This window comes from Pteropus medius, unplaced genomic scaffold (assembly GCF_902729225.1).
Source record: "Pteropus medius unplaced genomic scaffold, Ma_sr-lr_union100, whole genome shotgun sequence".
Lineage (NCBI taxonomy): Eukaryota > Metazoa > Chordata > Mammalia > Chiroptera > Pteropodidae > Pteropus > Pteropus medius.
The window spans coordinates 5,335,013-5,346,568 of record NW_024351647.1 but is presented as its reverse complement, the minus strand read 5'-3'; the positions used below and the strand labels follow the sequence as shown (position 1 = coordinate 5,346,568).

Genomic DNA, 11,556 nt, shown 5'->3' with positions numbered 1-11,556 from the left:
CCATTGCAATGTGATTTGAAGGGACTTTACAGTTCGTCACCCCCTCTACCCATTCCTCCCTGACTAAGCCTCCAAAGTCCATTCAAGAAAGAAAGAGAGGGGAAGGGAAGGAAAATGAACTTTGTTCTAGTTTACTTGAAGTTCTTATCTGGGCACTGTGCACTGATTAGTATATTAATTGCATGATATCATTGCATTCTCACGACAACTCTGGGAACACAATTTTAGTGAGCCCTTCTGTTCTGAGATTCAGAGAGACTAAGTGACAGAACTAGGATTTGAACTCAACCCTTTTTGACTGAAAGCCCATGCGGTATCGATCCTTCAGGTTAGTATAATAAACTATATACAGAAAACTATTGTTAAATTATGAGAGTGCTCTCTAGTGGGAGAATATGTTCTAACTTTGCTCCAAGAACATAGATTAGGTAACTGATACCTTAATCAGCATAGTCTGCTGTTGAAGAATGCAAGTAAAGGACAGGTTAAGTGTCCTCATAATAGAGAAGTAGGGAGAATGTTTTGGGTAGCCAACATTGGGTGCAAGACCCTAGAAAAAAAGTCTAAAGGGTAGATCCTACAGTTAAAGATACCTTGGAAAAATTTTACTATTTTGCCTAAGGCAGGGTTGATTTTTAATTTCCTTTATGATGTCTGTTCTAGCATACCCTACTCTATATGACACATACCCTGGCACTGTCCAGTAGTATTTTAAAAGTTCTTCAAGTCCTCTTTCTGTATTAAACATTAAATTGTTCACCCAATTCCTTGCTTACACTTGACTCAAGTCCATTTCTCATCTGCTATTAATGCCACATTTGAATTCAGCTTTACTGCAACCTTCCCTTGGGTTTGATTTCTTTCTGTCTCCCCTCTCCAACCCTGATTCCCATGGTAGAGCAATAAGCACACAACACTGCTGAGGGACATGCAAACCTCTCCTGCTTACCTCTCACCTGACTCAGCTCCTTTTCCTAGGCAGGGGAAAGGGCTCAGAACCATAAGGACTCAGAGAGTGGTACTTGAACTGAAACTTTTTATCTTCCTAGTCAACTTTTCTTGATCTATGGCACACAGAGCTGGTGAGTGAACTGTGAGGAACATCTAGCTTCAGTCTCACTAGTGACCAAAGGTATACTTTTGCAATCTCCCCAAAAGCTTTTTTTCCTGTATCTTCCTAATTTGAGTTTGGTTGCCATAGCAACAGCCAAGCTCTGCTGAAGGAGAGATTACTTGTATAATGAGCCTGGAAGACACTAAGATAAATATAGACAACCTTTGCTGTTTTAGGCCCAACAAACTAAAAATTTTTTCCCTACCTATCAGTCACTAGGAAATATTTATGATATTTATGTCATGTTAATCATAAAGTTAATCTGATTTATTATTTCCTTTTAAACATCTGATTAAATTGGTTATATAGAAATAACTGGGTTCCTAGATCACACTGGACTCTGGAAAAAATTCAATCAATCATATGTACGCCATCCAAAGCTTCTTATTCTTGCCCCCCCATTTTGTGTGAGTGAAGCAATTGTTCTCCTCACATCCTTCTTGGGGCCTACTAAATCAAATAAAACTGCTGAACTAGAAGTTGGAGCCCTCTAACAATTGGTCTCCCCCTACAGACTACCATAATTTTCTCTTGCTCTGGCTCTGGGTATGGTGCCTATGCCATTTTGTTCCCTTCCTTTGAAGAATTACCCCTCTCCCACGCAATAATATAGATTGGTCCCTATTGTAGGGATGGTATGAGTCAGTCCTCAAGCCTGGCCAGATTGAGACTTCCCTGGAATTTTTGTCAGAACTATATGGAAAGATACTCTTTTGATATAGAGGCTAAGTTGTTAGATAGTGAATCTTGGGCCATGATGTCCAACATGTGGGAAAATCCTGTGTTAGTCTGCTTGGGTTACCATAATGTAATAGTATGGGCTGGGTGACTTAAACAATAGAATTTCATTTTCTCACAGTTCTGGAGGCTGAAAGTCTAAGATCAAGGTGCCAGCAGGGCTGGTTTTGGGTGAAGCCAGTCTGCCTGGCTTGTAGACACTTTCTTGCCATGTCTTCACCTGCCCTTTCCTTCGTATGTGCATACTCCTGATGTCTCTTCTTCTTTTTATAAGGACACCAGACTTATTTGGTTAGGTTTTCACCTTATGATCTCATTAACCTTAATTACCTCTCTAAAGGCCCTATCTCCAAATACAGTCATATTGCAGGGTTAGGGTTTCAACATATGAACTTTGGAGAGATACAATTCAGTTTATAACAAATCCTATAGAAGAAATGGAGAGAAAGAAGGAGCCACAGTGACATCGTTTTAAGCCCTGGGTATAGAAAACCAATCTTACTCTTCTAAATATTTTATTTCCTTTAGTAATTTTCTTTTTCTAACTCTACTTAAACACGTCCACAAAATGCCAATCACTAATGGCCACTGTTAAGAAAAATGCCGAAATGGTATTTTGAGGTATTAGAAATTAACAAAAAAATTTATTTCAATATAAATTGAGAGGAAATATCATGATCTATAATGTTTTTCTTACATTGCATCTTAACCAAAGACATACTCACTATATACACCTCAATTATCTCACAGATGTAAAGGTGGCCTTAAGAAAAACTTTGTTACCTTAGTAACTACCTTAAGCACAATTATTAGAAAATTTAGCTATTCTAATATCTGACATCCTATCATCAAGGATGAGAAAGCTTTGGAATTCAACAAGAATCTGTGTGCTTACCACTTCTCATGCACATATCAGAAGCCGATTCTGAAAGCTTCTACTTTTAAGTAGAAATAATAATCCACATTCCTTTTCTGTTTATAGATAGAAAATATCACAAGTGATACCTCAGCTAGTTGTCCAAACTTAAAGTAGTAATACTATATTCAGAGGATAAAATTTGTAATACTTATGTACTTAATTTGAAAGATGAAAAAAAGAGAGACAGACTGGCTAAATCATATCTCCCTATATTTCCCCCAAAATTGTCTCCTTGGCTGATATCTAGCTTTTAAGCCAATCTGTGCTACAGACTACAATTGAAGGGGAAAAAAGAAAATCTACAATAAAGTTTAGATCTTAAGAAAATGCCAACAAATTTATTTATTATTTAACTTGACTCAAAAAGGACTTACATTCAGCTATGCTAAATATGAAACTAAGTTTTGAGCTTCTGAAGCACAGAAATTGTGCCCTGATTTATTTTTATGTCTCCTGCACCTACTAACCTGCCTGGCCCAGAGTCGGGAACCTGTTTCCTCACATTTGTTTGTTGAATGAATAATATAAAGATACAATTGCAATCTTGAATGATAATGACAATGGCAACTTACTAAAGATATCTGATGAACCTAAAATATTCTTTTTGAACCCAGATTCCCAAATGCATGTGCGATAGAGTGGGATTACTCTTGATATACTGTGACTAAAGTTTTATGTCTGTATGTTTATAAATTTAGTTTTAAACTTTATGACTAAAGATGATTTTAGAAGCACCATTAGATTAGATGTCAGAAAACCTGGATGCTTGTCTGGGGTATTCCACAGAAAAGCTGTTTAACATTGCACCAGTTATCTAATCTCTGTGTCTCGATTCCCTCATCAATAAATGAAAGTTCAATTAAATCCATCCAAATGCTATAACAGTTCATAAAAAATTAATCTGAAAATTAAAAAAAATTTAAAACTTGTGCAATGAGATTGATTTCTACTTTCCAAAGTTGATTTCTTAAAATTCATCAGCTCCCACCAGGCTTACAGGGAGTAAAGGGAATATTGTGGCTTTCTACTCCCCTTCCTCTCCAGGACTTCATAGCCTTCACTCCACTCGACCTAAGATGCCCGGATTTCAAAGAAATGAAGAGACTGAAGACCCCTGTCACTGAGTAGGGAGAAGTATCTGGTACCTGTTTCCTCACATTTGTTTTGAACCTGCACAGCGGTCCCGATTTGTTTAGAGGGCATTTAGAATGGGCCTAAGTGGCTGGGCTTAACAGTCAGCTGGCCTCAGTGTCTCGCCACTAACATGCATAGTCCGCAAGAATACAATTGAAGAGTCCAAGAATTGAGAATTTAACCTAATTTATTTAAAAATAATCTTTGACTTTCTCACTAATGATATATATGTGGTTACAAAAGCAGCTGCAACATTTGCTAAAACATTAATTTTTAATATTCACAGCGACTAATCTTAGAGAACTGTTTTTTCTGATTCCATTTCTTGCTTATGTGAAGCTAAATCTGATCCATTTTTCAGATATGAAATAGATTCATGATTCTGTCCCAAAGTACAAAAGCAAAATTTAGTCTTGTAATCATCAGATAAATGTCATACTAATTCATCTGATGAACTTTGTGGGACTGTAACATTACAACGCACCTGCTGTCGAAGTCACCAGTCTTGGAGTTCATGGACTAAAGTGAGTGAACACTGACCCCACTCGAAAAGGAAATAAGAGAGTCTTTTGTAGGTTGCAAGTCCTGGTCTGGTTTATTTATAAAGCAATAAATATTAGAAGCACAAATAAATTGCACGTGTGTAAACAAACTGTACAATGATTGATGAGAGATGAGGGAGGGTGGTTTGGAAGACTCCAAGAAGCATAATACTGTCATCCTGAAAGTAAGGTAGACTAAGAGAGAAGGCACCTTAGAAGCATTTGCGGTGGACGATGGAGGGGCCTGCCTCATCATACTCTTGCTTGCTAATCCACATCTGCTGGAAGGTAGACAGAGAGGCCAGGATGGAGCCCCCGATCCAAACGGAGTACTTACGCTCAGGGGGGGCAATAATCTGTGGAAAGAAAACGAAGACTTCCAGTGAATTCCGAAGCAACAGAGCAAGCCACATCTTGGGTAGACTCACAGAAAAAATGTTAGATATTAATTCACTGTCATGTAAGATACTTCATGCCACAAATCAATATGGCTGAATCATTTTTATGCACTTTCTTCTATTTCATTATTTCTATTATCAAAGACACTACAAAATAGAATTTCCCTACTTCTCTGAACTTGAGTATAACATGGCAACAAGTTAAATGCATGGTGAGGCCAAACCCAATAGTTAGGAACTTTTAAAATGTGTCGAAAGATTTAAGTTAATTTTTTTTTTTTCTGCAAAGATTTGTTTTTATTCACTGCTTGAAAGCCTTTTTAAAGTCTTGGGAACAGTGCTAGAAAAATCAGAAAAAGTGTTAGAAAAAGTGCTAGAGAAGCTAAAAGGTAAAGTCTTTAGGAGACAGGAAGCTAAGTGTGGGGAGAAAAAAGTTAGGAATGCAGTTTCTGCTTGGAATTCCAAGACCTGCCTTGGCTCCCCCATGCACAGAAGTTCTTTACCTTAATCTTCATGGTGCTGGGAGCCAGTGCAGTGATTTCTTTTTGCATGCGATCAGCAATCCCAGGGTACATGGTGGTACCTCCGGATAAGACATTGTTGGCATACAGGTCCTTGCGGATATCAATGTCACACTTCATGATGCTATTATAAGTCGTTTCATGGATGCCAGCAGATTCCATACCTAGGAACATGTTTTAAAAAAAAAATTACAGGGCACTCTGGCCAGGGGGCTAGGATAGAGGGGAAAGAACAGGACTCTGTGTTGTTAAACTGTCACCATTTGTCTCTGAAACATATGTTCTTCTATAAGATACACTGCAGAGGATTTGTGGAACAGGTGTCTCTAAAAGTGCTGACAGACCATAATAGACTGCCAAGAAATGAACAACTGTGTTTAGCACCTGTTGGAGTGAACACTTGCTATATCCATCAGATGTATGAAGATGTACTGGAAAAGGATAAGACAAACACTTAAGTTAAATTCATGCAATTTTTACGTATGGACTAAAATAAGGTCCTCACAAGCTTCCTCTTGGGAATGATTCCTTAGGAAAATTGTTTGGTGACGTATAAATGTCCAGTTATTACTATGAGGATGATTCTTGTTGCATTTAACAATGAGTAACTCAAAAGGAAAGTCTCGCTACTTGGTAATAAAGCTTATTGGAATAAATTGGCACTCGTGAGTAATCATCTCTTTCCTGCAGGTATGGATTACTAAGTTACTATTCTGTCTCATGCTATATTTCGAGATGAAGTCAGTGTGTCATCCTTTACCATGTCACTGCAACAGAACAGTGATGGCCATCTCTTTAATGAACCATCAGAACCTGAGACTGAACTGTGTGGGACTCCAAGCTATGACTTCTTTTAACTCAAGAGCCCCTTAATCCTTCTTCATTGTAATAGATTTTATTCTGGGACCTTCCAAGATTTCCAGCGAAAAGCTGTGCCTCTGCACCAGACCCTACAACTCACCGATGAAGGAGGGCTGGAAGAGCGTCTCAGGGCAGCGGAAGCGCTCGTTGCCGATAGTGATGACTTGGCCGTCAGGCAGTTCATAGCTCTTCTCCAGGGAGGAGGAAGAAGCAGCCGTGGCCATCTCGTTCTCAAAATCCAAGGCAACATAGCACAGCTTCTCCTTAATGTCGCGGACAATTTCACGTTCAGCTGTAGAAATGAAGGGTATCACAGTTAAACTCTGAAGAATGAAGTTATTGTGAGGAAATAGGTGGATTTGCTGGTGCAAGGAAAAAGCAGACATGTGCTGTGGCAGATGAAACACACACTCACCGGTGGTGACAAAGGAGTAGCCACGCTCAGTGAGGATCTTCATGAGGTAGTCAGTGAGATCCCGACCAGCTAGATCCAGACGCATGATGGCATGGGGCAAAGCGTAGCCCTCATAGATGGGGACATTGTGAGTTACACCATCCCCAGAGTCCAGAACAATGCCTGTCAGAGGAACAGACAAGGAGGTAAATCCCTTTTAGTTGTGTCAAAGCCTACTTCCAGTCTTGGCTAAGATAAACTAGCATTGGGCATGGATCCAGATAAAATTAGATCCTTTACACAAGAAGAATAAAAATGAGCATAATGGATGCTAAATATGAAGCTTGCCACAGATCATCCTTTTAAATATTGTGGTAGAAAAATTTCCCCAGGACACTTTCAAATGACCATCCCTCTGTCAGCCATTAGCACATTATGTAAGGCATCCAAGTCTGTTTTTCTTTCCTCCCATCTAACTTACTTACATATATTTCTTTCTTTTTTAACTCAGGCCCTTAAGGGAATATGGGTTCTCCTTGGCAATTTTGCCCAGGGGCTGTGATGGTATGAACACATATCAATGACTGCTACATTCCAGGCTGATACATTGTGTAGAACCTCATCTATATACTTTCAGCTCTTAGACACCTGTGCTCTGAAGCTAACCTTGGGGTACTATGATTACCTTTCTCTCTTAGGACAGACACTTTCCCAGGGAGTGTGAGGGAAGGGATCATTCTTTTTTCATTTGGGGAAGCTGATTCACATCAAGGTCAATGACTTGGGAATGTGATTCATCAGTGACTGTCCCCAGAGCCCAAACATACCTGTGGTACGGCCAGAAGCATACAGGGACAGCACCGCCTGGATGGCCACATACATGGCGGGGACATTGAAGGTCTCAAACATGATTTGGGTCATCTTCTCACGGTTGGCCTTGGGGTTCAGTGGGGCCTCGGTGAGGAGAGTAGGGTGCTCCTCAGGGGCTACGCGGAGCTCATTGTAGAAGGTGTGATGCCAGATCTTCTCCATGTCATCCCAGTTGGTGATGATGCCATGCTCGATGGGGTATTTGAGAGTCAGGATACCTCGCTTGCTCTGGGCCTCATCTCCTACGTAGGAATCCTTCTGACCCATACCCACCATGACACCCTATAAGAAGAAAAAGATGGGAAAATCAAGCTTCCACTATGTCAGTAATATGAATTTATATCTAACTGCCCAAGTCAAGGAATACCTTATAAAGACCAGAAATAATAAATAGGATTTTACCCCAATTTAGGAATATCACTTAAAATCAATCTAATACCTTCTTCTATCTGCTCCCCAAGAGATAAAATTCTATTGTTTAGAAATAACCGGGGGGAGGGGAACAATGCTATTTTACTGAAGTAGAGCCTTACCTCATTTTAAAAATACCATAATGCTTTCATTAAACTATGAAGCTCATCACCCATGTTAACTAAAATATAAATGACTACATTGTGAAACGACTGCATTAATGACACACTGTTATTCTCCTAAGGAAAGATTTTGACATTCATCAAGTGAACATAAAAAGATGGGCTGCTATGCCATTATCACCCTGCTGGTGAAATCCAGCCTGTCCAGCGCTGTCCTGGGCCCACACAGTTTTCCCTGGCAGGCTGTCTGACCAGGCATGTGGCAAAGCCAGAGAGCATGACATTTCTCTTAATAAACAAGGTGGTATGTTACTATCACCATGGCACTTACTGCCTCTGTCACGTCTGGATTCTAAAAGCACAACAGCCAAGAAGCAGATAGATTACATCTTTTGGGAGCCCTGTCAACTGGCTGTGAACAAGAGGGAGGAATGTGGGTTGGCTCTGGCTGGTTGACAGAAGTTATATTATTATAAGTTTTGAACAGGACTGAAGAGGGAGGCCAGGGAAAAAACTGCAGTGTACAAAAGGTAGAGAAGACCCTGAGGATTAAAGATGCAGGTCAGGAGTGGAGGAGAGAAGCTGCTGCCTTTTCGCACCAAGGAGTTGGACTGTTGGAGAGCTCTGTTCCTAAAGTGGGCAGGAAAATGATGCGCCTTTCACATCCCCCTTCCGCCACGGTGTGAGAATTGCTGGTTTTGGTTTGGCTTTGAAGCTAATCCACCTTTTCCTCAAGAATTCATGAAACAGGAGGGGCAGGTGAGACATTTCCTAGATTGCTGGGCTGAAGAGATGGCCGGAAGAGGTGTGGAGTGGGGCTGGAGACTGCTCCCCATGAAAGCAGGCCAGGCTGGGCGGCAAGTGTACCTGGTGCCGTGGGCGGCCCACGATGGACGGGAAGACCGCGCGAGGCGCGTCGTCGCCCGCGAAGCCGGCCTTCACCAGCCCGGAGCCGTTGTCGCACACCAGGGCGGTGGTCTCCTCGTCGTCGCACATCTTGACACAGCTTCAGCGAGGTCTGCAGGAAGAGAGTGGGGCGACCCACGCTCGGTGTCTGTGGAGTTGGCTTTTTCCTCGCCCGGGAGGAGGGGACAGAGCAGAGGGGCTGGGATACAGGCCACCTCCCTTCCCCTCGGGACAGAAAAAGAAGGGTGGGAGGAAGGAGCGGGGTTGGGGTTGGGGTTGGATAGAGAAGGGGAGAGGAACCGCCAAGGCTCCCTGGACAGGGGGGCTCACCCTCTGTCCCCGGTGCAAGGAGTGAGAGTCACCTCCCCAGGTCCTCCCCGGCCCTTTACATTTTCGCCCTTTCACAAACTGGGAAGCTACTTCGGCCCCATCCCCATCCCCATCCCGGTCCACGCCTGTGTCCCAGCTGGAAGGAAGAGCGCCCGAGATCAGGGACCCCCGACACCTTATGGGGGACTGTAGGGCTCCCCTTCCGCGCCCCTCTCCTGTGACGACCCGGCACAAAAGAAGTTAGAACCAAGTCGAAAAGTTAGGTCTTCAAAAAAAGAAAAAAAAAAAGTGCCAGGGCGGCCGGAGCGCGGGGACTGGCTCGGGGCGGGCTGGGTGGACAGGTCCAGTGCCGGGCGGGGAGAAGGGACGTGGGCGGGGTGGCGCTGACTCACCGTCCGCGGGTCGGGCTCGGCTCGGCTCCGGCGGCGGCAGGCGCTGGGTGCCCGGCGCAGGGTGCGCTGCTTTATAGCGCGCTGATGGACGGGGTCAGTTGGAGCGGCCGGGGGCAGGGGTGGGGGGCCCGGTCGGCCACCTTGCCTTATTTGGTCGCCTTCACACCACTGAGGAGCGCCGAGGCCATTCATGGAGCCAAGGGCAGGGGAGAGGATCAGCCAGGGGCCCCCCAGACCATGTAAGGAAGGGGAGGGGGCAACCAGGGGGATAGCCAAATAGGGAGCTAGGGAGGGGCGGGCGGTGAAGGGTAGGGGGCAGGAGAAGACTAAGTGACGCCTTCCCACCCCTTCTGCTTCCTGGATGGGAGTGCTCTCTGGGTGTGCTGTGGGCTGGTTCCTCCGCAGCCCCTTCAGCCTAAGAGACAATAAGCCACATACAGGAGGGAAGTCTTGGCACCCTGCCCTCTGCTAAGGGGTCCTGACAGCTGGGCCAGGGCAGCGGAGGAGTGACAGCAGCTTCTCATCTTGCAGGACTAAGAGCTGGAGGAGCAGAGCCCTGGCAGTCCTCATAGGCCCAGAGGGCACCAAAGCAGCACATTTGAGTGGCCAGAAAAGGGACAAGACACCCTTCTGGTCTAGTCTCCACCAGCCTGGACGACTCAGGGAGCTGGGGCCATCCTCTTCTAGGGCAGAAAGCTGAGATTAACCAAGGCCACCTTAGTCCCCAACCCACGCATGGCTCAGGGTCTGGCCAGGGACAAGGCTTAAGCAAACCTGTGGGGAGAGCTTGGCCAAGTCTTTCTAAAGAAGGGGTCAGGTTTACCCCAGCCTGGATATCATGTAGCTCTTCATGCTCCGAGGGTTTTATTTGAACTCAGACTCTGGTCTTTTGTCCAGGTCTTTGTCCCCTGCTGCCAAAGTGAATGAAGAAACAAATGCCAAAAGTAGCTTGTCCCCTTGAAGGTGGATAGAGAAAAATCTGTAAGCTGGGGGCAAGACCTTCATTCCAGCTGGAGACAAGACTGAGAGAGCAGATATTATTGTCAGGAAGATAACAGCAGCTTCAATCATATGAATATATCATCTGGATAAGCAGTATCGTCATAGCCAGGAATGATTTAGAAAAGCGGAGTCTTGGGTCTCACCCTAGAACTACTGAATGAGAATCTATATTTTAGCCAGATGTCCAGTTGCTTTGTATGTACATTAAAGTATGAGAAGCATTGGTATAAATGACCGATATCAGCTCCCTGGAAATAGATTTCGAAGGATCTTGGGGCTTTGGAGAAAGGAACGAAAGACAATGTGAAGCGGGAAGTGGGGAAAAGATCAGAGACAAGAGAAGGACACAGATCACTAGTTTGCCCTGGGGTGCCCTGTATTCTCAGTCCTTGACTGGCACTTTGATTTTTAATGCTTGCGTTTTTCCTCCCGTTCACACCAGTTAAAAATAGAAAACTGGGCACAGGCATCCATCTCTAGAGTGGTCTTGGATTGATATGCTGAGAAGGCCTGCTGATTAGATACTTGAACAGACTGGGGAATGCTGGGCCCTCCCCGCCGAGCTCCCCAACCATGTTTGGGTTAGTCTGGAGAAGAAACTGTGGGGGCAGCTGGGTGATGGAGCCAGGTGAAGGGCCTGGCTGGGATCTCTCCCCGCCAGCAAAGCAGCCCTTTTACAGTGAAAATGCCCATGGACAGCCTGCAAAGAGCAGAGCTGCCTCAGCTCAGGCAGATGCAGAAAAACCAAGAAAAAGAAGACACGGGACTGGTGTGCCAGCCACACAGGCCTGGGTTCACATCCTGCCTCTATCACTTACTACACATTTGGTCTTGGGCAAGTCACTTCGCTGAGCCCCAAATTGCCCCTGTGAAGAGAGACATAATAATTCTTTTCCGGCAGG

The 11,556-nt window shown here is 44.1% G+C and overlaps 1 protein-coding gene across 2 annotated transcripts; it reads right to left on the bottom strand.

Moving 5' to 3' along the window:
• Positions 1 to 4,477: 4,477 nt before the first annotated feature.
• On the bottom strand, positions 4,478 to 9,831 carry ACTC1 (actin alpha cardiac muscle 1). Of its 2 annotated transcripts, none has more exons than XM_039843976.1 (7): positions 9,653 to 9,831; positions 8,892 to 9,042; positions 7,449 to 7,773; positions 6,643 to 6,804; positions 6,328 to 6,519; positions 5,349 to 5,530; positions 4,478 to 4,803 (listed from the first exon to the last, which is right to left on the bottom strand). In XM_039843976.1, the coding sequence occupies exons 2-7, from the start codon at positions 9,018 to 9,020 to the stop codon at positions 4,660 to 4,662; spliced, it is 1,134 nt and encodes a 377-aa protein (XP_039699910.1). In that variant the 5' UTR covers positions 9,021 to 9,042; positions 9,653 to 9,831; the 3' UTR covers positions 4,478 to 4,659. The 2 variants fall into 2 exon arrangements, with proteins under 2 accessions (XP_039699910.1, XP_039699911.1); XM_039843977.1 differs by lacking the exon at positions 9,653 to 9,831 and adding an exon at positions 9,436 to 9,587.
• Between the last annotated feature and the right edge of the window lie 1,725 nt (positions 9,832 to 11,556).